General features: G+C 44.0%; 1 protein-coding gene across 8 annotated transcripts; it reads right to left on the reverse strand.

The window, feature by feature from the left end:
• Nucleotides 1-439: 439 nt before the first annotated feature.
• LOC308675963 (heterogeneous nuclear ribonucleoproteins C1/C2-like) lies at nucleotides 440-20,223 on the reverse strand. 8 transcript variants are annotated; one of them, XM_081341652.1, is made up of 9 exons: nucleotides 20,068-20,223; nucleotides 16,275-16,300; nucleotides 10,859-11,133; nucleotides 5,751-5,826; nucleotides 5,147-5,194; nucleotides 2,325-2,485; nucleotides 1,893-1,994; nucleotides 938-1,095; nucleotides 440-841 (listed from the first exon to the last, which is right to left on the reverse strand). In XM_081341652.1, exons 3-9 carry the CDS (start codon nucleotides 11,097-11,099, stop codon nucleotides 758-760), a joined length of 870 nt encoding a protein of 289 aa, XP_081197778.1. In that variant the 5' UTR covers nucleotides 11,100-11,133; nucleotides 16,275-16,300; nucleotides 20,068-20,223; the 3' UTR covers nucleotides 440-757. The 8 variants fall into 8 exon arrangements, with proteins under 8 accessions (XP_081197778.1, XP_081197777.1, XP_081197776.1 ...); XM_081341651.1 differs by having other exon boundaries at nucleotides 5,712-5,826; XM_081341650.1 differs by having other exon boundaries at nucleotides 440-1,095.
• Nucleotides 20,224-23,590: the final 3,367 nt, after the last annotated feature.

Raw genomic sequence — 23,590 nt, forward strand, 5'->3', positions numbered from 1 at the left:
ATTTTAACTTCTCGCACGAGAAAAAAAAAAGATCTCGCAAAGTTGGAATTGATTGAACACCATTACCATTGCAGCCACGCCCACCCAATGGGCCACGCCAAACCAGCCCCCGACGATACATAAGTGGGTTTTGGGTCGCAGTTTGGGCACTCGGTCTCTGAAAGGTTCGCCATCACTGGATAGCATGTTCACGTGTGTGTTATCTGTGTGTACACTTTTGAGAGCAGGCAACGGAATTTCGTTCTTAATGTGTGCCAGTTGTGCCCACAGCAAAGAAAGGGCAATAGAGGTTATCTATCTATAAGAGGGGGGGAAGCCATGTGTTTAATACATAAATGAAAACACTTGCCAAAATAATACCTGCTAAGGACAAAGCACTTCCCCCCCCCCCGCCTCAGCCCAGACTCCACTCTCACCAACGCACATCAAACGAGCCGTCTAAAAACAATACGTCTTTTTTTATTGTTAAGTCAATAAAGAGGTATCAAAATTAAAAGAGGAAAAATTACAAGGGATTGAAACGGAACTAGAGGAGCCGATGAAGGGGAAGGAGGTGGAAAAAAAGGAGGAGGGGGGCAGATGCAACAGAAGACACAACATCGTAAAACACACAGGGCTGCAAAGAGGGAAGGAGGGCAGTGAGGAAGCAGCCAGCAAATGGGGGGAGAAAGAGGAGAGACCCGGGGGGCTGCGCGAGGCTCAATCAGAAGAACGCCGCGTGGGCCAAAGAGCAGAGAGGAAAAGTATGCCGGGGGTCTTAGGAGTCATCTTCGCCATTGGCACTGTCTCTGTCGTCTTCCCCTTCTTCCGGCTCCTTGTCGTCGCCCTTGATGGACTCCAACTGAGAGAGAGAAGGGGACAGGCAGAAGAGCCGAGTTAGCGAACCGGGAGAGCCGCCATCCTCACTCGAGGCTCTCTGCTTCCTCCAGCTTCGTACCTGGTCGTCTCCCCGGTCTTCGTTGTCATCATCGTCCAGCAGGTCCCCTTCCTCGGCGGAGTCGTCGGCCCCAGCCTCAGACTCCATCTTCACATTGCTCTCTTCTTTCTTAGTCGAGGTGGTGCTCTGCTCTTCCTCCGACTTGTCGTTCTTCAGTTCTGGGGAGGGGAGGGGAGGGAGGGGGCGGCAGAGAATCAGAAGGCTGGACGGATTTGGCTTCACCACCGTTTGGGAGTCCTTGCCTATTTCCTAGCGCTGGAAACCCCAAAGGGGGGGCCGGGGGGCGGAGGAAGGGTTTAACCGTTACGAAAGACGATCCAAACCATCCCACAAAAAAAAAACCACGGGCCAATAGTTAGCAATGCTTTGGGGGGAAAATAGCAGCTTCCGCAGTTCGCTCTGCTTGAAAAGCTGCGGTGGAAAGCTTTTCCTTTGTGCACGGAAGATGCCAGGGAGGCAGGTCCTCCGACAAAAGTTGGGGTTAAGAATTATCTTGGGAGACCGGAAGAGGTTAACGGGAAGGATTCTTAAGTGTTACAGCACGAAAAGCCCTATCGCAGTGGGTAGGCAAAACCTTGGCTCTTTTACGACTCGTGGACTTCAACTCCCAGAATTCCTGAGCCAGCCATGCTGAGGAGAAATGGAGAGGTTGCCACGCTGGCTCAGGGATTCTGGGAGTTGAAGTCCACGAGTCGTAAAAGAGCCAAGGTTGCCTACCCCTGCCCTATTGTAAACAGAGAAGCCCACCGGGTACCTATAAGAGGTCCCAAATTCCACCTGTCTGCTGGCCCCTTTCTGACATAAACTTGTCCACATCCAAACACGAATTTTTGTGATTCCCCAATTTATTTCTCCCTCTACGCCAATTTTTCAGGCCACGTTTCCTGGCATGCATCCCACGCAGCTCTCCAGACAGTTTTATCTCTCCCCTCCCGTCTTCCCCCCCCCCACTCACTTTGATCCTTCTCTATCTTCTCCAGGCTTTCCAGCAGAGAATCCACTTTCTGCTTAATCTGGGTCAGTTCCTTCTTAATGGCTTGCAAGTCATCTCCTTTCACTGCAATACAGAAGGAAAACGCCAAGTTTCAGCACCCTGGGGTATTCATAAGCATGAAAATACTCAAGGAAACGTATAAAAGGGAGATAAAAAAAATCTTTTTTCCCCCACCACTTTTTTTTTCCTAAAAACCACCCTCCCTTGTCAAAGAGGCATTGCAGAACGTTTCAGCGCGGCGGCAGCCAGATTCAAACGGAGGAGAGGCAGATTTTCGAATAACCCAATTTAAATAATACACAAAATCCCTCCTCCCACCCACCCACGCACGCACGCACACACACACACACCGGTCACGTTTGCTACAGGCCCTGCTCAACGTCCGACACCTACATTTCCCAGATTTGGAGGACGATCCCCGCTGCCCGCTCTTCGAGTTGAATCCGCTCTTTCCTCTACGAGAGGTATTGCCAGAAACCCGCTGGCGTTTGGAAGGGACCACCGCCCTGGCAATGGGGGGCGGAGGGGGCACTCGTGCTTGGTAGCTGTACATCCTAGGAGAATCCAAAAAAAAAAAAGGGAGGGGGTAGAAATCTAGCTTCAAAACCGCTTTGCAAATCCACCAACCTGCATCACAAGCAAATCTCTTCTCAGGTTTCTAAAAATACCTTCTTTTAATTAGATAAGCTCATTGAGGGCATTATGTGCTGCTTTCAAAACAGCACGGCTCTTTCTGTGGTACCCACACCAATATATCCATCGCCTAAAGGTGGCGATCAGAACTATTGTAGAAACAAAATTAAGAGCCGGAAGGGGACCTTGGAGGTCTTCTAGTCCAACCCCCTGCCCAAGCAGGAGACCCTGTACCATTTCAGACAGGTGACTGTCCAGTCTCTTCTTAAAAACCTCCAGTGATGGAGCTCTTATTATACCTTAAACTCTGCTCTTATACCTCTTCCTTCCCTCCCAAAACATTTAATCAAAATCTTCTCTTAAATCGGCTACCCGTTTTCTTCCTAAGTTTGGAAGACAAGGGATTCCGGAGATTTAATTCCATCGATCTAAAAGTTTGGGAGTTAAGGGGCACGCCTGGATACACGATACAAAGTAACTGGAGGAGTCTTAACAAAGGAAAGAAGATGAGAGCGTTAAGTTTACATTTAATGAATTAAGTGGAATGAATATGCTTGTGTTCCAACAATTTCCCTGTGTCGTTTTATAAATTAGAATCTGATGAATTGGATCTAGAGTTTGAAGCTAAGGTTTTGGGAGCAGGCATGCCGACCATCAGCGACCTTAGTTCTAAACTTCTGTTCTACAGCAACATTTCACTGGGAGGGGGTGTATGTGCAAGGCCTCAGGAAATTTCTCTGCCAGGAGGAGAAGTGGGGAGAAACGGGAGGGGAGTGGTGAGGGAAAGAGGAGAGGAAGAAGAGGGAAGTAGGAAAGAAAGGAGAAAGGGAGAAAGTAGAGAAGAGGGAAGAGAGGAGGGTGGATACAGTGAAAGGGGAAATAGACGAGCAGCACCCAAACTTACGTGTATGTATTTATGTATGGCGATATATAATACCTACAGCATTACTGATATAACAAATGTTACAATACTTGAAAAAATGTTTATATTTCATTGGTTACTTTGTGGTATATTAAAGGAACTGTGAAAAATAAAATAAAATAAAATAAAATAAAATAAAATAAAATAAAATAAAATAAAATAAAATAAAATAATAAAATAAAATAAAAAGGAAACTTCTCTGCCTCAAACCCAGCAGACCCCAGAGAGCTGAAGCAGCTTCTTGAATGAGAAGCAAATGTCTTCAAGGAAAAACAAAGAAAGTCCAGTTGCCTCCTGAAAAAGCACCTGTGGGAGATCCATGACCTAGGACAGGGGTAGGCAACCTTGGCTCTTTTATGACTCATGGACTTCAACTCCCAGAATTCCTGAGTCAGCATAGCATAGCTGACTCGGGAATTCTGGGACTTGAAGTCCATGAGTCATAAAAGAGCCGAGGTTGCCTACCCCTGACCTAGGATGACTTGAGTGTCTCCGTAGACTTTTAGCTATGCACTCCAGAGAATGGTTTGATAACACAACAAAACTGAAGTGTGCCAACTGAGACCGTCTACCGACTCAGAATGATCTATCCCAACAAATCTCTCTAGATCAGACACGTCAAACGCCGTGACCTCGCGCAAACCTATTGGGACAGTTTTGCCACTGCAAGCAATGGGGTGGGTGCGGCTTCCGGCCCTCGGGGCCGGCAGTTTGACACCCCTGCTCTAGATGTTCAAACCTATCTGAAGATGTCAGCAGAAAAAGAACTTCATCACTAAATTTATATCCTCCCTCAAAGCTGTGGTTCTTTCTCCGCCTTTTCCCTTTGGCTGAATCTGCAGGAAATTCAGCATTTCAGACATCTCACTAGGAGGGCAGGGGTAGGCAACCTTGGCTCTTTTATGACTCCCATGCTAGCTCGGGAATTCTGGGAGTTGAAGTCCACGAGTCATAAAAGAGCCAAGGTTGCCTATCCCTGGACTACCAAGGACCCATCCCTTTGAAGCACTGCCTCCATCTTCTTCCTCCCCTCCCACCTCTGCAGCTTTGGCAGTGGCCACAACACTTGCTATGGCTCAATGGGCAAAAATTACACTTCTGAGAATGAGCTATACACATCGATCTCTAGAAACAGGGGACATCATACTGCTCTTTAGTAGAAATGTTGAAAAGAGGGTATGATTGCCCGTCAGAAGTGCAATATTTTTTTTTGGCAAAGAACTGCATCTAGCCTTTCTTTCGAGTTGTGTCCTGAAGGTATGTATTAATGCAAAAAAAAAATTTTTGTGGGGCTAAGATAAAATCTAATGAACTTTTAATTAAAATTGAATACAGTATTTGTATTCTCCAGTCATGTGTTTGATAAATCTCTCAGTCGCGCTGTCTCTCTCTCTCTCTCTCTCTCTCTCTCTCTCTCTCTCTCTCTCTCTCTCTCTCTCTCATACACACACAAAATTTTTTAGGGTTCCTGTGCAATTGGGCAACAACCACAATGGGAGTTTTCTGGGAGCCACACTGAAGGCTTTGGGATTGGGGGGGGGGTAAATGGAGCCCTAAGATTTTTGTTCCTATGGCTCTGATCTCAGTTCAGAGCTGTGTGGACCCACCGGAGTTTTAAAAAACAAAACAAAACAGAGCAGAGCAACCTGACACCACATACCTGTCATAATAGTCACGCTGGAAGTCATAATCAAGGTCAAATGAAGACCTGAAAGACAAAGCACGGAACACACACGGTCAGGTCTAAGGGAGGCTGGGGACCCCAGCCCCCACTTCCGAAGGGCTGGGGAAATCACAGACAATCCTTTAAAGTTAAACTTATCAGCAGGAGGAGTCTGCTCACAGCCCAATATAGCAAAAGTGAAAGAGTTTAGTCACAATGCAAAAGTGAAAGCAAGCAGGGTCCCACCCAATTCACCCTTCCACCGCCACCCCTTACTTCAAAAAGCCATCTGCTGCTTGGCACTGTGATCCAACAGTTTTATCAGCCCAAATACATCAAAGTCACACTGCAGTTTCTTACAGTCACATGGATTGCAGACACACACACACACGCACGCGCACACACACACACACCCCATCTACAAACATAGTCAGATGTTGCATCTTGCACCCAGCATCTTGCACCCAACTGCTCACTCCAGGGCCCATTCCAAACCAGAGAAATTTTTAAAAGAAAAAGAAAAGAAAAAAGTTAAAAATAATGAAAACGTAAGGGTCCCAACCTGACTAGAGGGGACGGAGAAGGTGGTGCGGCTACTGACCCGTACATCTCTGTGGCCGATCTCTTCACCCCAGCTTTACCCCGGTTCAACTTCGGCTCCGCAGCCAGATTAATATCTGAACAAGACACAGAATCTCAGTTTGAAACCGGAGGATCTCCACAGGCTCTTGGAGAGACTGATGTTCTGCCGTACCAGGCAATGCAGCTTTTCTCGCCCAAGGAGAACACTCTTTTCCCAGAAGCCCCTAGATAATGGCCGAGGAATCTGGGAGATTAAAGTTACACAACTGGAGACGGCTGGCCGAACGTATTGATATCTACCAGCTGCCTTTTCTTATAGTATCTGGAAAAGGAAAGTGTTAGGCACGCTCTCAAGTATTCAGTTTACGGTCACTCATTCATACAGCCTGTCAAGGCATGCAGGTCTTGTAAGCCCCCCCCCCCTGCTTCCTACCTGGGTTCTCCAGATAGGCAAGGCTAGAGTAGACAACACACAGCCTTGATCAATGGCTGGGAAATATCGAGAGGGACACTCAAATCACTTTCAAACACCGAGGCGCAATCTGTTCTTTGGAATACACAGAATGCATTCATTCCCCCAGGGAATTTCGAGTAACAGCAAAACGTCATTTGTTACACTGTGCATTTGGTTCTTTCTCACGCCAGCCCACACAGCCAGCCCACACATCCGTTCACACTTAAGTGCTTCTTAACTAGGCTGCCAGCCACTAACTAGGGGGATGGAAGCTCTGAATGCAAAGGAGTGGGTGGGCTTCAAGACCCCTTTTATCTCCGACAGGCCCTACGTTGTTGATTCGCCCACACTGGCAGCTACTCTTGCCTTATTTTACACATCTGGGAGCTGTTGATGGGATTTCAGACAAACTTCCTTTGTCTGGTGACATATTTCCCATGTTTCCTTAGCTCCCGGAGGGGATCTTCTGAACAAGATTCCTGGTGTGTTTTTTGGGGTTTTTTGTCCTCCCTGCGTCACATGCCTGCTTCATCTTTAGCTATGGCAGCTTCAGACTGGTCTCACAAAAGTCCACCCACTTCTACGGGACTCTGCTCCACTTTTAAACGGCGCTGTTGTATACTTTAAGGTTTAGTCCAAATCTGCTTTCCATTTGCATTGTTCTTCTGCTGAGAATAACTTGGCTCTAACTTCTGCCTATATCAACAACCTAAGATATGCAGATGATACCACTCTAATGGCAGAAAGTGAAGAAGAACTAAAGAGCCTCTTGTTGCGAGTAATGAAGGAGAGTGAAAAAGTTGGGTTGAAACTGAACATTAAGAAAACCAAGATCATGGCATCCGGCCCTCTCAATTCCTGGCAAATAGATGGGGAAGAAATGAAGGTAATGACAGATTTTATTTTCCTGGGCTCCAAGATCACCGCAGATGGGGACTGCAGCCAAGAAATTAAAAGACGCTTGCTCCTGGGGAGGAAAGCCATGGCAAATCTAGACAGCACACTAAAAAGCAGATACGTCACCCTGCCAACAAAAGTGTGTATAGTCAAGGCTGTGGTTTTCCCAGTTGCAATGTATGGCTGTGAAAGTTGGGCCGTAAGAAAGGCTGAGCGCCAAAGAATTGAGGCCTTTGGACTATGGTGCTGGAGAAGACTCCTGCGAGTCCCTTGGACTGCAAGGCGATCAAACCGGTCAGTCCTAGAGATCAACCCTGACTGCTCTTTAGAAGGCCAGATCCTGAAGTTGAATCTCAAATACTTTGGCCACCTAATGAGAAGGAAGGACTCGCTGGAGAAGAGCCTAACGCTGGGAAAGGTTGAGGGCAAGAGAAGAAGGGGACGACAGAGAATGAGGTGGCTGGATGGAGTCACTGAAGCAGTAGGCGTGAGCTTAAATGGACTCCAGAAGATGGTAGAGGAGAGGAAGGCCTGGAGGAATGTTGTCCATGGGGTTGCGATGGGTCGGACACGACTTTGCAACTAACAACATCATCTTCTGCCTGACTACCTTTCAAATATTGGAAGTTACCCTTGTAATCCATGCTTCAATCCCAGCAAAACAATTCCAGCTTTTCAAAACATTATGTTAAGTGGCCACTACTCTTCTTAAATTATAGAGCCTTGATCCAAAGTCAAAACCTCAAATATACTCTGCCCAGAACTGAACAGGCCAAAACTGTACTTTTCCTGATCTGGACAGCAATCTTTTCCTAAGGCAACCTATTTATGATAATGCTGAAGCAACCACATTATTGTCTCTTACTCAGCATATTATCATCCAACAGATGCCTAGAACTTTTTTCCATGTATACAATGAACTGCTCTTCCCAAATCTACGTGTGATTTTGATTTAGTGTTTCAAGCATGTTCCTTTCTGAATTTAATCACACTACTCTTGGCCTTGTATCATCAGTAAATTAGATCAGCGTTGCTTTATATGAAGGCGGGAACAGAAGTAGTGAATGGAAACTCAACAAGGAGAGACCCAACCTTAAACTAAGGAGGAATTCCCTGACAGAACAATCAGTTGCCTCCAGAAGTTGTGGGTGTTCCAACATTTAATATATGTATTTATTGTTTTTAGTTGGGCATATGTTTAATTTTCTTTTAACTTTTGTATTTTTGTATTTTTATATATCTGCCCTGTTCACCGCCCTGAGTCCTTCGGGAGAAGGGCGGTATATAAATAAAATTATTATTATTATTATTATTGGAGGTTTTTAAGAAGAGACTGGACAGCCATTTGTCTCAACATGGTATAAGGTCTCCCGACTGAGCAAGGGGTTAGACTAGAAGACCTCCAGTATCCCTTCCAACTCTTGTCATTCTGTTATCTAAAACGTTTGTAAATTTTTAAGAACTGGGAAAGCCTTGGAGGCCACAGATTCTAATCCAAATTAAAGTAGCACTAGTACTTATGACTTATATACCGCTTCGTAAGAGCTTTACAGGCCTGTCTAACCGGTTTTACAGAGTCCGCGTATTGCCCCCCAACAATCTGGGTCCTCACGTTATCCACCTCAGAAGGATGGAAGGCCGAGTCAACCTTGAGCCGGTCAGAATCGGAACTCCCAGAAGTCAGCAGTGAATTAGCCTGCGGTACTGCCTTCTAACCACTGTGCGACCATGGCTCATCTAAGTCTAGCATCCAATGAAGAGAGCGCCTAACATCTTCCTAACACAGCGCCTAGCAGCAGGCCTGCAAACATCTCCTTCCGTGTGGAGGCACGACACCCAGTTCATATCCTTGACACGCTGCCTAAAATGGGAGCCGAGAGGTGAACCATCTGGAAGCTATACAGGCCGACAGGTCTGCCATCCGAAAGCAGTCATGGAGCGGAGAAACAAATACAGGTAGTCCTCGATGTACAACAGTTCACTTAGTGACCATTCCAAGTTACAACGGCAATGAAAAAAGTGACTCATGACTTGTTTTTTCACACAAGCGTTGCGGCATCCCCGTGGTCACATGATCAAAATTCCAACGCTTGGTAACTGACTCATACTTAGGACGCTTGCAGTGTCCCTTGGGTCATGTGATCCCCCTTTGGCGACCAGCAAAGTCAATGGGGAAGCCAGATTCACTTAACAACCACGTAGCTGACTTAATAACTGCAGTGCATCACTTAACAATTTAACTCAGGGGCCTCAAACTCGCGTGACGTGTTGCGATGTATCACAACTCCCCCCCCCCCCGGTTGCTGGAGCTGGGGTAGGCACAGCTTCCGGGTGACGCCTCCGGCCTGCGGGCTGGCAGTTTTGACGCCTCCGGTTTAACTGTTCAATTAACAACAGTTGGCAAGATTGTAAAATGAGGCAAAACTCATTTAACAACAAATGTCTCACTTAACAACAGAAGTTCCGGCTCAATTATGGTCGTAAGTCGAGCACTAGCCGTACTTTCTTGCAAGCTATGGCTTATCACATAAAAAGCAAGGGCAGTTTGGGGCTGAAAGACCTGCTTACTTAGCAGGAGGAGGATCTGCTGTGTAGCGTGCTAGTAAACACAATATTTAGAGGCTCAGTTTACATAGAAAACGCCCTTTGTCGCTGAAGAAAACAGTAGGTCAACTTGAGCCTCTGAATGTTATGTCTATCATCTTTCAGAAGCAACTGGCTAAGCAGGTGGTGAGAAAATAGGCTTAAAAACCTTCCTGGGGGGGGGGGAGGGAGGTGTTGGGATATTGAGCAGGGAAAAATAACAGCAATATTGTCTTCTGCTGGCAGGAAAAACAATGTTGTCTTCTGAAAAGAATGGGAAAAAAAATCCTCTTCAGCAAGGCTTGAGCATGTCTGAACTAGAGTATGTTTTTGTATCTGACATTAATAAGTCCCAACAACTGTTGGGAAGTGGGGAGGGAGTTTTTCTTGAAAGGGGGAAAACCATGAATTTCTTCTGTTTCCAACTTTATTTATTTTAATATGTCAAACGTGGCAGGCCAGATGATCTGAAAACACCTGTGAGCTACTTGTGGGCTTATTTTGCGGAACGGTAAATAGCCAGGCAAGGAATTAATCTGTGTTCTGGTGGTGATGAGATTTTAGTAATTTGGTTTCAGACAAAGTCCACCGTTCTTAAGCGTTGTCTCAGTGAAGCAAGACCTTAAAAAAAAAAAGCCGTATGTGCGTGCTTTTCTCTGTTTCCAGGAAAGATGTAAATCAAAGTAGAACACTGCCCGTTCTTTGAATTTATCCTCTTGTCCTCCAGATCAAGACAAAGACAGGCCAAGAATAATATCTCCGTTTAGATAAAGAGTTCTGCATCGTCAAATCTGCTTTCTGTGTCTGGTTTGTCAGCCCGATCAGATCAGAAATCTACTCCGTAGGACGGTTGAAACTACTCCCCTCTCCAATATTTAATTTAACTGCTTGCACCTTTTTTTTTCACTCACCATTTTCTATTCCTACAATACCAGAAATCTCGTAACAGGGGGGAAAAAAAGGCTGCAATACATATGTTGTTTACACAGGGAACAGCTGGGCTGTTGAACAAGGCAAAAGGGAAAGGCTAGAACAGGGGTAGGCAACCTCTATGCTGACTCTGGAATTCTGGGAGTTGAAGTCCACGAGTCATAAAAGAGCCGAGGTTGCCTACCCCTCGGCTAGAAGAACCGCACCAGCAATTTCACTGGGATGAAGAACAGAAGAGCCAACCTGGGAAGTCGGCTACTTACCAAGAACCTGGCCGGCTATCATCCTGCCATCCTCTCCCGCTACTGCAGAGCGGGCGTTGCGCTCATTCACATACTGCACAAACGCAAAGCCCTTGTGCACGGAGCAACCCACAATCTTGCCGTACTTGGAGAAGATGGCTTCCACGTCAGATTTCTTGACCACGAGGGTATTGAGGTTTCCGATGAAGACACGGGAATTTAGGGAACGGGGATCTGTCTTGTTGGTGACGTTGCTGGCCATAGCTCGCCCACGAGAGCAGAAAACGCTAACCTTGCTGCCCCGGCCAGGCAAAGGGAGAAAAAGATGGTCAGCAAAAGGAAAACGACAGTCAAGATTTCACAGCTTTCACATGTATAACCAACTGCAAAGAAAAGTACAAATGCACACATCTTTTTGGGGGCGTTCATCTGCCAAGTACCACTTTCTCAGAATGAAAAGCTACCAGCGTGAGGCGTACTGGGAAACCTCAAGATTCATCCTCCTAGGGATATTTCGGCAATAAATAAAAAAAAACACGTTAACAACACTTGGAGAGAGAAAAAAAAACTTTCCTGAAAAACAAAAATTAAGAGAATTAAGGAAAAGGGAGATATTTTTTACCATTAGCCTACCATAGTCCACTAGCTCCGAAAACAGATGCATGAGAATCGGACAGACCAAAATAATTTTGTCTAAAAGATGCAATGGCCTTCAGCACAAGTCAGCTCAAACTGCTTTCATTTCCATTTTTTTCCCAGCATCAAGCATCTTTTAAACAATGCCAACTTTACTCCTACCTTAGATCTGCTCCCAGCAGCATTGTCAGGAAAACACAATCTGCCATTTTAATATATGCTTTTGTCAATACAAGCAATGGCGTAGGTAAGATAAATGCAAGAAGCCCAGCAGAGTTCAGTTCAGAAGCAATTAAGTACTCCTTATTATCAAGGGTCAATCTTCCCTGATTTCTTCTTAAAATTGAGATGAATCTATAAATGAAATGTGCCTAACATCTTCAGGGCGGCACGTTCTAACCTCCATCTTCAATGGAAGGAAGGACATTTTGCCAGGAATTCTAAAAAGACTGCAATCCAAATCCAAATTAGGGAAGATTTACACGCAGGAGCTAATTATCGCAAGTTTCTGTCCACAGATTTAGGCTATGTGTCAGGAGGGTGCTGCACTGGTTGCTTTGTACACGGCCATGTTCACTGTCACATCCATAGTTGCACTTTGAAAGCTTTGGCTTCTGGTTACGTGCAGAAGCTGTGAAGATCAGAAAAAGCGAGCGGCCTCTTTAAGGTGCCGCTGACAAGACTGTGCGGATGCAAAGACACGTACCTTCTTGTTTTGGAATTCAAATACCTGTACGTCCCTTTTATGCACTAACGGGAAAGAATGTATTTTATAGGATTTTGGGAAGCCACCCAAGCAAATGACTGCTGGAACTTCACTCTTGTGCAACCTCAGGGGAGGCATATCTGGTTGCAGTCTAATTTTGGCAAGGGCCTAGAGAGGCACTTTCTTTATCCATATATTGTATTCCCTTTCCCCTCAAGCTGCTTACAGCAGTGGTCCCCAACCCCTGGCCTGCGGACCAGTACAGGGCTGCGGCATGCCAGCAACTGGTCCGCACAAACAAAAAAAGCCTCATCCGTGGGATGGAAGCAGCACACAAAACCAAGCCCCCTCCGGTCCACGGAAACACCTCTCCACGGAACCGGTCCCTGCTGCCCGAAAGGTTAGGGACCTCTGGCTTATAGGGCAGAATCGACAATAAAATGCAAAGGCAGCATCGGTTTGCCAAGACTCTCAACTTTTAAGGGCAGGACAAAGTGGAGGATGGAAGGCTCGGCTTTGGTTGCTGAGGTCGCCAACCTTTTTCTGCAACCAGGTTCCCAGAGGACTGCACATTCTCTGCCGGTCCAAACTCTCGGTCCCAGCTAATGAGCACACACAGCTATCTATCCAGATGGAGTGGACAGAGGCACATTTAATGCAGGTGTACACCCCACAGGAACTAAGGTCAAGAGCACAAGGACAAGTGAAACAAGATTAAAAGTAGGAAGAACTTTCGTTGCCAGCATTTTCATTTGAACCCTGTGGCTAGTCCATTTGACAAAGGCTCTTTTTCTCTTTGCTGCCTCTGACTTATCCCTAAACATTGAACCACAGCTTTGATTTCACCCATATGTAGACGGGATTAAATAAATCCACTTAAGGCCTCTCTCTCCTCCACTCCGTATCTTGTGCTTCAAAGAAACCACGTTCTCATCCCTCCAATGAAAAGAAAACTACACCTCCCTTCTTCTGTTAAAAAAAACAACAAAAAAACCCTGTATTTCTCTTCAGTTTCTGCAAAGGCACAGGTGGAATGTTATTTTCATTTCTGCCGGAATTCTAATTGAGGTAGGAAAGAGAAACCCACCTCTTCCTTCAAAGCAGGCCTCACTGCAAATTTAGCTAAGCCTTGGGTCAGCCTGGCAAAAATCTGTAAGATGAATTAAAATCCTAGGCAACCTCAAGTGGTGGGAACTGTTTCTTTATGGGGAAAAGTCTTTTCGCATTATTTATTTGTGGGGGTCTACCTCTTGCCTTTTCTCTAGGACTTCAAGGAGACCTATGTGGCAGTTCCACCTCCAGGTTTTACTGAAGATTGTAGAGTAGATCAGACTTAGAGAAGAGTGACTACTTTATAGATGTCCAGTGACTGATGTAGACTCTATACACAAGAGACAAGAAATTCTGCTCAGGGAGCCAAACATTTTGAATGGGGGAAAAATAACAGGTAATTTCTGTCCCCATACATGACAATGCTGAACATGCCAATCTGTTAATACGTTCAAGAGCCTTGGTGGAGCAGTGGGCTAATGCCTCCTTAAGTAACACCAGCTGCCTGCAATTAGTGCAGGTTCGCATCCCACCAGGCTCAAGGTTGACTCAGCCTTCCATCCTTCTGAGGTAGGTAAAATGAGGACCCAGATTGTTGGGGGCAATTAAGCTGACTTTGTAATAATGCCGCTTGAGGGGGTGTGTGAAAGCCCTAATAAGCAGGCATATACATAGAATGAAGGCTACTGCTAAGCTTGTAAGCCGCCCTGAGTCTTCGGAGAAGGGCGGGATACAAATGGAATTTTTTAAAAAAAATCAGAATCTGCCTTCCTATAGTTTAAACCCTTTAATTTAAATACTACATTCTGGGATGATATAGACCTTCTGTTTAACTTCCCAAAGAAGTTTTAACTTCTCAAAAATAAAAAAAACCCATTTTCTGCAGCCTCTCTTCACAAGATACAGAGCAAATGAGTTTGGCCACTAAGCAAAACTTTTAAGCAGCTAGTCACTGTGATTCCATTTGTCCAAGAAAGTAGTAGTAATCCCCCAACTATTGTAAAACTGAATCCATGAAAACAATATTAGAAGCTAAATGTTTTGCAGGTTTATTACAGAAATTGTTAACAAGTACCCCTTATGCTAAAAAGCCTCTACCACTGGTCAATGAAGATGATGGAAAAGATATAGGCCCATTTAGAAAAAATCTACCTGTTCTTCCAATAATGTCCTATTGTTAAGATTATAACATTTTAAGATGTCTTTCCCAAAGAAAGGACAAGCATAACTGATTCACTGTTTGTGACTAGTCAGAGCATCCACGGAGTTCCTATAGAATTTTGTTTTCTACGTCAGGGGTTTCCAAATTTGGCAACATTAAGACTTGTGGACTTCAACTCCCAGAATTCACTAGCCAGCATGGCTGGCTGAGGAATTCTGGGAGTTGAATCCCACAAGTTTTAACGTTGCCAAGTTTGGAACCTTGTATTACATTATAGATTTCTTGCATTCTGAAACTAGCAAGTCTATCACATTTCCCACAGTATATTGGTTAACATTACATTTATTGTTTATTACACAACTTCCCAAATTGAGAGCCTTAATTGCTTCTATATTTCCTTCTCTTTTAGCTTTATGTATATTACAGCAGATAATTAGTGCATTTTGTAATATTTCCAAGTATTTAGAAAATCTCGGGGACTGCAATTGCATTATTTTATAGCTATGTGCTATGAAATTCCAAGAAATTTGTACCCTAAACAACTCTGAACTAATGATTTTTTTTAAAAAAAATGGGAGACCATTTAATCCAGTTCTAGAGTCCACTGATCTTCAATATATTTGTCTTTTCCCAAGATCAATCATCTCTGTTAGCAGCTAGATCTACACATTACAGGTAATCCTTAACTTACGATCACAATGGAGCCCAAAATTTGTCGCTAAGCAAGGCACTTGTTGAGTTCTGCCTCATTTTATGACCCTTTCTGCCACAGTTGTTAAGTGAACCACTGCAGTTAAGTGAATCATGCAATCATTAAGTGAACCTGGTATCCCTCATTGACTTGTCAGAAGCTGGCTGGGGAGGTTACAAATGGTGATCACCTGACCCCAGGACAATGCAACTATCATAAATACATGCCAGTTGCCAAGAAGCCTGAATGTTGATCATGCGACCACGGGGATGCTGCAATGGTCACAAGCGTGAAAAACGGTCGTAAGCCACTTTTTTCAGTGTGGTTGTAACTTTGAACAACCACCAAACCAAGAGTTTTAAGAGTTGTAAGTCACAAGTCTACCAGCCTGCTGTTCCATAATGCTCCCGAAAGGACATTTTACATATTTTCAATGCCAGGTTTTGAATAGCGCCCTCACACTTCAAGCAAGACCTTTAAGAGGGGATGGCCTGGAATGAAGCCAACGCAGCCCCTTACCATCAGCCAAGATGGGTATGCCCCTGCTCCATGCAAGGCTCCGCTGGTAGCTGCCTCTGTTACTCCAGACTGGGCATCCATGACGGCGCTTGTAAGGGGGAGGGATGGTGTAGAGGGGAAGACCAGGATGGGAACTGAGAGGGCATGAAGGGCCAAATTGGGCATCTGACCAAGGAGAGGCCATCACTGCTAGAGAGTGATCAGCACCACAGATATAGTGCAGCAACAATTGAAAAATCGAATAGAAATAAAATATTAAAAATTAAAAATAAAAAAAAATAAAAAAGCGTAGGAACTTCCTGAGTTGTTCAAGTAAATTCTGGAGAGGTATCAGAGTCTGTTCTTGGCAGCCAGGCGATCAGTGAGGGAGGGGAAAAAAAAGAGTTAACGTGATCAATCCATTTAAAAAAAAAAAAGTTTTAAAAACCTTGTGTTTTTCCCCCCCCAAGGGGTTAAAAGCCCAGAGTCAGTTAGGATCATTCAGAAAAACTCCATTTTCATCTGGTTAAAAATCAGCATTTTTTTTAAATCATCACCATCAGCAACACATCATCATAGTCACAGTCACCACCATTATTGCAGCAATAATATCAATACGTTAACTAGTAACAACGATAAAAAGGAAATCAGTGGAAAGGCAGGAAAAAAATGGAAAAAAATTGGAATAACTTACTGTAGCTGAAGATCAAAAAAATCTCACTGTAAAAAAACAAAAATAAAAATAGCCCAGATTAGAAAAACGGGAGGTGTAAAAAGGTCAAAGTCAATAACGATTTTTTTTTTCTTTTTCTGTCCTTTTTCCCCCCCACTTTCAAGCTCTCATTCCAGCCACGGCAAAACCTGGCAGAGGAGAGTTCCTGGCAGAAAATAATCCAAGCCCTTTTGAACACCATTTCATTCTAAAAATGCCTAAGGCAGGCCAGCTCTTACGAGGCTAAAAGTTTCTTCCTCTAACCCAGCTGCTGCAGGGGGGGAAAAAAAAGGTGATTTTTCCCTCCCAAAATTACATTTTTCAATCCAGTTTTTTTTTGTTTTTGCTTGAGTGCAAAGCAACACTGGGCCACAAAGGCACCATTTTATTAAAATAACTTGTACTGAGACAGTGGGAGGGGGTGTGCGTGTAGTGGGTTGGGTAGGGGTTTAAAAAAATAAAAATAAAACAAAAAACAAGCTGAGCGCCAGTGAAGGAAGGGTTGGGGGTTTTCTCCTTGCTGCCCTGTGAAAGGAGAAGGGACAGGATGAGTCAGGATACCCCAGAAACTTTGCCCACATCTCCCAGTTTCCCCCACCCCAGAGAACACCAGCTTCTAGTCCCATGTGGCTACCCCAAGCTCACAGCAGCCGCTCAGGTGTGATTAAAGTGCTACCTTGATCTTGCCATTTCTTTCTGTTGCCAATGAGAGTCGTGCTGGACGACTTCAAAGTTACCTGCAAGCTTGTGATAGGTAGCTCATACAGATCTCTAAAGCAAAGTTGAGGAAAACTGAGCATGTGCACCTTTTACTTACACACACACACACACACACACACACACAGAGAGAGAGAGAGAGAGAGAGAGAGAGAGAGAGAGAGAGAGAGAGAGAAAGAGAGAGAGAGACAGAGACAGAGACAGAGAGAGAATAGAATCAAGGGAACAGAAACGAGGTCTATACGAAAAGGGCATGCACTGGTCTTCTGCTAGCTTCTCATTACAATGGTAAAAGTCCCAAGCAATAGAAATTTCTAGAATTCAGATGTCAGCGCACACACACACCCCGCCCCCTTTTATCTACCTTCCCACTCACCAACCACTCAAATGCCAGGTAATTGGGGTAGAGAAGTCACCTATCTATGTTGTCATTCTTACCCACTTAAATTATTAATTTCGCTTTTCCCTGACATCTCCTCAGTGCTGTTTTCTCTGGGGGAGAAACAGCCTATCTTGCAAATGATCAATGCGATTCCAAATGCAGCAAGGTGCAAGCTTTAAGAACAAGCCATTTTGGAAAGAGTAATGTGTAAGTAAACCTAAGTCTCTACTCAGATGATCAAAAAAGCTTTTCCAGATCAGCTTACACAAGCTGTTGACCAATTCAAGTTGTGTGCGGCAGTGGGATCTTTCCTGACCGTTGGGACAGATAGGTTTTGGTTACAGAAAGCTAGGCAAAAAATTAACTTCAAAAATTGCAAAAGGGTGTACAGGAAGTCCTCGACTTACAACAGTTTGTTTAGTGACCGTTCAGTTACGACGTCACTAAGAAAAGTGACTTAGGACTGATTTTCATACTTACAACAGTTTCAGCATCCCCAAGATGACAGGATGAAAATTCAGATGCTTGCCAATTGGTTCATATTTATGACGGTCACAGTGTCCCGGCGGTCATGTGATCCTATTTTGAGACCTTCTGACAAGCAAAGTCAATGAAGAAGCGAGATTCACTTAACAATCACTTAATAACTACAATTATTCACTTAACAAATGTGGCAAGGAAGGTAACCCAGTTGTCAAGTTGGTAACCCAGTTAGAGTGAATCTGGCTTCCCCCATTGACTTTGCTTGTAAGAAGGTTGCAAAAGGGGATCACACGACCCTGGGACACCATCATAACTATATGCCAGTTGCCAAGTGTACAAATTTTGGTCATGTGACCATGGAAATGCTGCAATGATTGTACTGTAAGACATTTTCAGTGCTGTTGCAACTTTGAATGGTCACTAAACACATGGCTTTAAGCCGAGGACTACCTGTACACAGTGTACCCAGACTGTTCTTAGGTTATTGCATTACGGTTCTACCTCCTATGTTCCAACTTCCATAACCGGATTGGTAGCAAGGTAACCTAGAGCTGTGTTAACACAAGCAGAATTCTTGTATCTGGGCCATCTACAACCATAGTTTGAAAAGTATTGACATGGCTTTCTTGCCAAGACACTGTCTTATTATGAAACAAGAACAAAAAGAAGGGATTGTGGCTTTCAACATGAGACTAATCAATAAGCCTGCAATACAAACTGCTTCCCAAACTTTAACTGCAAGCAAAGCGGCAGAATAGCAGGGTGCAAAATATTCCACCCGTCGACTGGTTTTCAAAAAATTGCACACCTCCTCCTAAATCTGACACTGGTGTGAACTGGATCAGGTAAGTTTAAAACATTAAGCACAAGTTCAACAAAGAAATGCATTAACAGTTGCATCATTTTAGTTGGCAAATACAGCACAATCCCTTTCTATAAAAAAAAATAGCTGAGTAATTCAGAAAACTTGCCTTTGCTAAAAATACAAAGGCCTTTCAGAAGCTTGTGTCACTTATAGAAATCAGCATGGAAAACTTATCTTTTTAAAAAAAAAATTACTATTTTTTGTTAAGTGGGAGCAAATTCATAGGAAAGGCAACTGCATTTGTTTACACTTAATACATTTATACTCCTAAAAATGCTAATATACTTGTTTCAAAACGAACATGCATTACCAAAGTGCCAAATCCTTAAAATGTCTAGGATAGTAATACATGAAATAGTATCTATTTTTATTGCTCCAACCAACGCATTAGATAGCTATACAACATAGTATACGAATTCGGATTGCTTTTAGGCATTTTACCATCCACAAGTCAGCCTTGCAGCCTAGTTAGCGTGTAAGTGCTTTAAAAAAAAAAATCTGCCAAAGTCACAATTTGATAACGGTAATAAATTCATATTGCCTTACCAAGAAATATCTAGGTTTTTGTTTTTTTACAAACATGGTGACTGTCTGCCACTACCTTCTTCTAAGGTTTTTTTTTTAAAGTCAGTTTTACAACCCTGGGATCTCCTGGTGGTCTCCCATCCGAGGATTACCTGGATTTGTCAGTGCTTAAGTTTCCTGAGATTCAGGTTGCTGTTCCCACCTGCTGAGGCATTTGGCATCTTGTTTTCCTAGACCTAGACTGTCAATCCGGATTAGATGAATAAAAGCGGCCCTGAACACCAATAATAGTCAGGCCAGGCACCATCCACACTGTGTTCCCTGCCTAATCCAGCAGCCATACCTGCGAATGGGATCTGCGCGCGCACCTTACGCGTTTTATACATTTCAGACAATATAACTTCCATACGCGAATATTTTTTTTTCACCACCCCACAAACGCATAACGTACACAAACACGCAGACGGACACACGTTTTCCTCTCTTTCGCAAAATGGGAGAACCATTAAAGCAGTCTTTCTTCTCTACCCCCCCCCGTCCTTTGTGCCCAGCATAATGGTCTCTCCCAAAGTAACCAAATACTCATCGGCTTGGACGATACCAATAAATTGCATGGGGGGGGAATGGAGGAAGAGGCGCGAGTCCAGAAGACCGGCCAGGGAAAAAACCACCGCGGAGGCCCAAAACTGAGGGGGCGTGTGGGCAATACCATTATGCGAACTCCCCTCCCCCACAAGCGGGGGAAAAAAAAAGAACCGTCGCCACTCTTCCCTCAGGCGTTTTTCTTCAGGCAACGAACTCACCGGGAGGCCCCAGATCCAGCACACTGCCGCCTTGCTTATCTAAATGTATAATTTTGCAACCGTACACCGCTTCTCCCTCTCTCTCACAGCTACGCTCGCTTCATTCGCGCTCCGAACGCCTCACAAAATGGCGCCCCACCTGCCCTCTGCGCCGCGCAGCCGGGTCTGTCGGGAGCTCCGCCCACTCTTTTTCACCACTCGTCCGCTCTCTTAGGATGTGAGTCTTCTACCCCGGGCGCGCTCATTGGCCACCGATCAAGCGCCAAGTCAATCAGCGCACAGCGAAGATGGGCTGGGGGAAGACGAAGTAAGCTGGTTCGATAAGACTGAGAGGAGGGAAGAGGAAGGAGGGAGGCTCCAAGACAGGATAGGCTATATGTGCTGTCACTCAGCTCGCTGTGAGATTAGACCACGGGACTATCATATTAACTGTTTCCCTCAGCTGCAGTGATTTCCCTGGTCGGCAGTTCTTTTTAGTCCCACCCATATCCAATGCTAGCTGTATCTATGGCTAGAATTCCCTTCAATCATTTTAACTGCATTGTCATAGGCTGCTATCGAACTACCAATAATATCAAAGGGGTCTCATATTAAAGAGGGGAAGTGTTGACGTAGCTCTTAGCGACTGACGTAAATGAATTCTCCAAGCCCATTGGTCAATGCTCCGCGCAGCGTCACTCCTAGAATCCAATTGACGTCTATCAAAAAAAACCGCGGGTGCAGCGTCCCCGCCTTCCGCTAATTAATGCTCGCCCAGAGCTCAGAGCCGCATTTTAATTGGCTGGTTTAAAAATAAAAAAAACACGTTTTCTTTTATTTCTCCCTCAGTTTTCTCCTTGTTGTTGTGTTACAAGGAAGAAAAATAGGCCTTTTATAAGAATGGAATGGAATAATTGGAATGGAACAGAATAGAAACGTTATTGTCACTTTAAATCATGGGTCTTCAAACTCGGCCCTTTTATGACTCATGGACTTCAACTCCCAGAATTCCTCAGTCAGGCACACTGGCTGAGGAATTCTGGGAGTTGAAGTCCATGAGTCATAAAAGGGCCGAGTTTGAAGACCCCTGCTTTAAATGTACACTAATTGGCACACATTAAAATGAAATTTCATTGCGCTCAGCTCTCAAAAGGGTAATCACCTCAATATACACTACATAAACATGACAAAAGATTATGCATATACCCCAGTGGTGGGATTCAGCCAGTTTGCACCACTTTGGCAGAACTGGTAGCTAATTTTTTGTAGCCCCAGGCCCAGAAGACTTCCAGAAGTGACATCCACACACACAACTGGTTGTTCACGTATTTGAATCCCACCACTGATATAGCATCACATATATGACGCAGCAGTAGTAGAGCAGACGAGATGATTGTGCTGAAAAATTGCATCGATTTCTGCTAAAATATTTTTATAATGTACAAAATAAAATAATTTTATTTGTCAAATTTATTTGCCGCATGTCTCATCCTACAACGATAAAAAAGAAGAAATGAAAAGAGTAAACAGGACAGATGGAGGAACATCTGTAAGCCGCCCTGAGTCTTCGGAGAAGGGCGGGATATAAATGGAATTAAAATTTAAAAAAAAATAAAAAAAACCATCATAGCAAATAGTTGCAGAAACAGGAAGTTGAATGGTGTGTTAAATGTGGTTGGCAGGCGTTTGGCCAGCTAAGCATAATTTTCAGTGAAGGAGAATATTTGTAGCTCAGGGTTAAAATGAGGGGGACCTTGGAGTTCTCTGAGTTTGCTTGTTTTCTTGCAGACGTTTCAGGTGGTCTTAGGGATTCTATGGATGGGCTGTTTACCAATGGGTCTTGGGCAATTTCTTGACTGGGGTATTGCTTACTTGGTTGTTGGTTGTTGGTTAACTCCAGGGCTTTTTTTCTCATAGAACGCTCAGAACGGAGTTCCGGCACCTTTTTTGGATGGAACCTTGTAGGGTAGGCAAGGCGGGTTGTATGACATGTGTGAGTTCCGGCACCTTTTTCTTTTACAAAAAAAGCACTGGTTAACTCCAAGGTCAACTTCAGACCAACAACCAAGTAAGCTGTAGATTAAATCATGGTTTAGTGTATTATACCATTCGGTTGGATGTCCACAACATTGGACACTGCAATAGTCAATCACGGTTTAACAGTCTAAGAGCCAGAATAGTTATGGCTTTTTGTTTTTAACTGCTCAATCATTGTCATTTCTTCAAGATAGACCAGACAAGGGCGCCAGAGTTATGACCACAATTGAGCCCCTAATCTGGCTGTCCATGGTGTGTGCAATAATTTACGCCAGCACCACAGTCCAAAGGTGTCAATTCTTATTCGATCAGCCACTCTTAGTGCCCATCTCTCACACTTATACATCCTTATAGGGAAGATTTGAGAGGAATACAAAAACCGATTTTCCTTTATTTATACCTCTTTGTATGGAGTTAATTGATCAGGGCTTTAGGGGGCAGTATTGAGCTATACCTATTGTCCCAGACCCAGACTAAGGATTTAAAGGAAGTCTTTCCAACTTCCTTAAACACATAATCCCTTTGGGTCACTGAGCCAACAGATTACAGAGCCAAGAAAGCAACTAAACTCTTTTTCAATCCATATATTTCCTCTAGGTAGTTTCCTTAATATATTTTTTAAAATCTGCACATCTTTTTTAACTTTCCGAGCCCAGAAAAAATGATATAAAGGTTTTTCTTTAATTTTTCTTTAATTTAATGGAGAAAAGCTTCTGATGCTTCGTAATTACAATGATAACTTTTAACATTGCATCAAGACACAAAGGCATTCACTGAGGCGACGTAGCAATTTTCCACAACTACCCACATAAAAGCAGCCCGGCATCAGGGCTCGGAGCAGTCAGAAGATATGAAACTGCTAAGTTTGGTTTCAATCTTAGAATTAAATTTTCTTCTGACCTCAGAAGGAAATTCTCAAAGCACCTGGGTCGTGTTACATGTTTGGGATACTTGAAATGGCAATTTTGAACTTGGGAGGTTTTGAGGTCCAAATATTTTGCACATCCTTGTTTCAGGTTTCACATAGGATCAGCTGTAAATTTACGCTGTCCAGTCATTTAACTCCAATCCAGGAACTGACTTACACAGTGGAAGAGTCCCAGATGTAATCTGGCAAGATTAGTCTCTATTAAAGACAGAAATAAAGCCATGTACACACAGACAAAATTTATTATTCTAACAGTGTTTTTCAGTCTTGGCAACTTGAAGATAGGTGGACTTCAACTCCCAGAATTCTCCAGCCAGCATAGCCTTCATCTACTTGTCTATTCCTTGGCCAATAAAGAATTCTAATTCTAATTCTACATTGGCTGTCCACCTTTACAACCCCTCTTAGCCTCATGTGCAACCACTATGAGTTTGTAAATTCTGGACTATGTATCCCGAAGGAAAATAATATAAAATATAAAATAATATGAATTCTGCTGGATGAGGCCAATGAACAAGTCTATCCATTATTCTGTTCACAAAGTGCAGAGACTTTGGGGTGTTTATAGCTACCTATAGC

This window comes from Vipera berus (assembly GCF_964194415.1).
Source record: "Vipera berus genome assembly, chromosome: W".
NCBI classification, from domain to species: Eukaryota; Metazoa; Chordata; class Lepidosauria; order Squamata; family Viperidae; genus Vipera; species Vipera berus.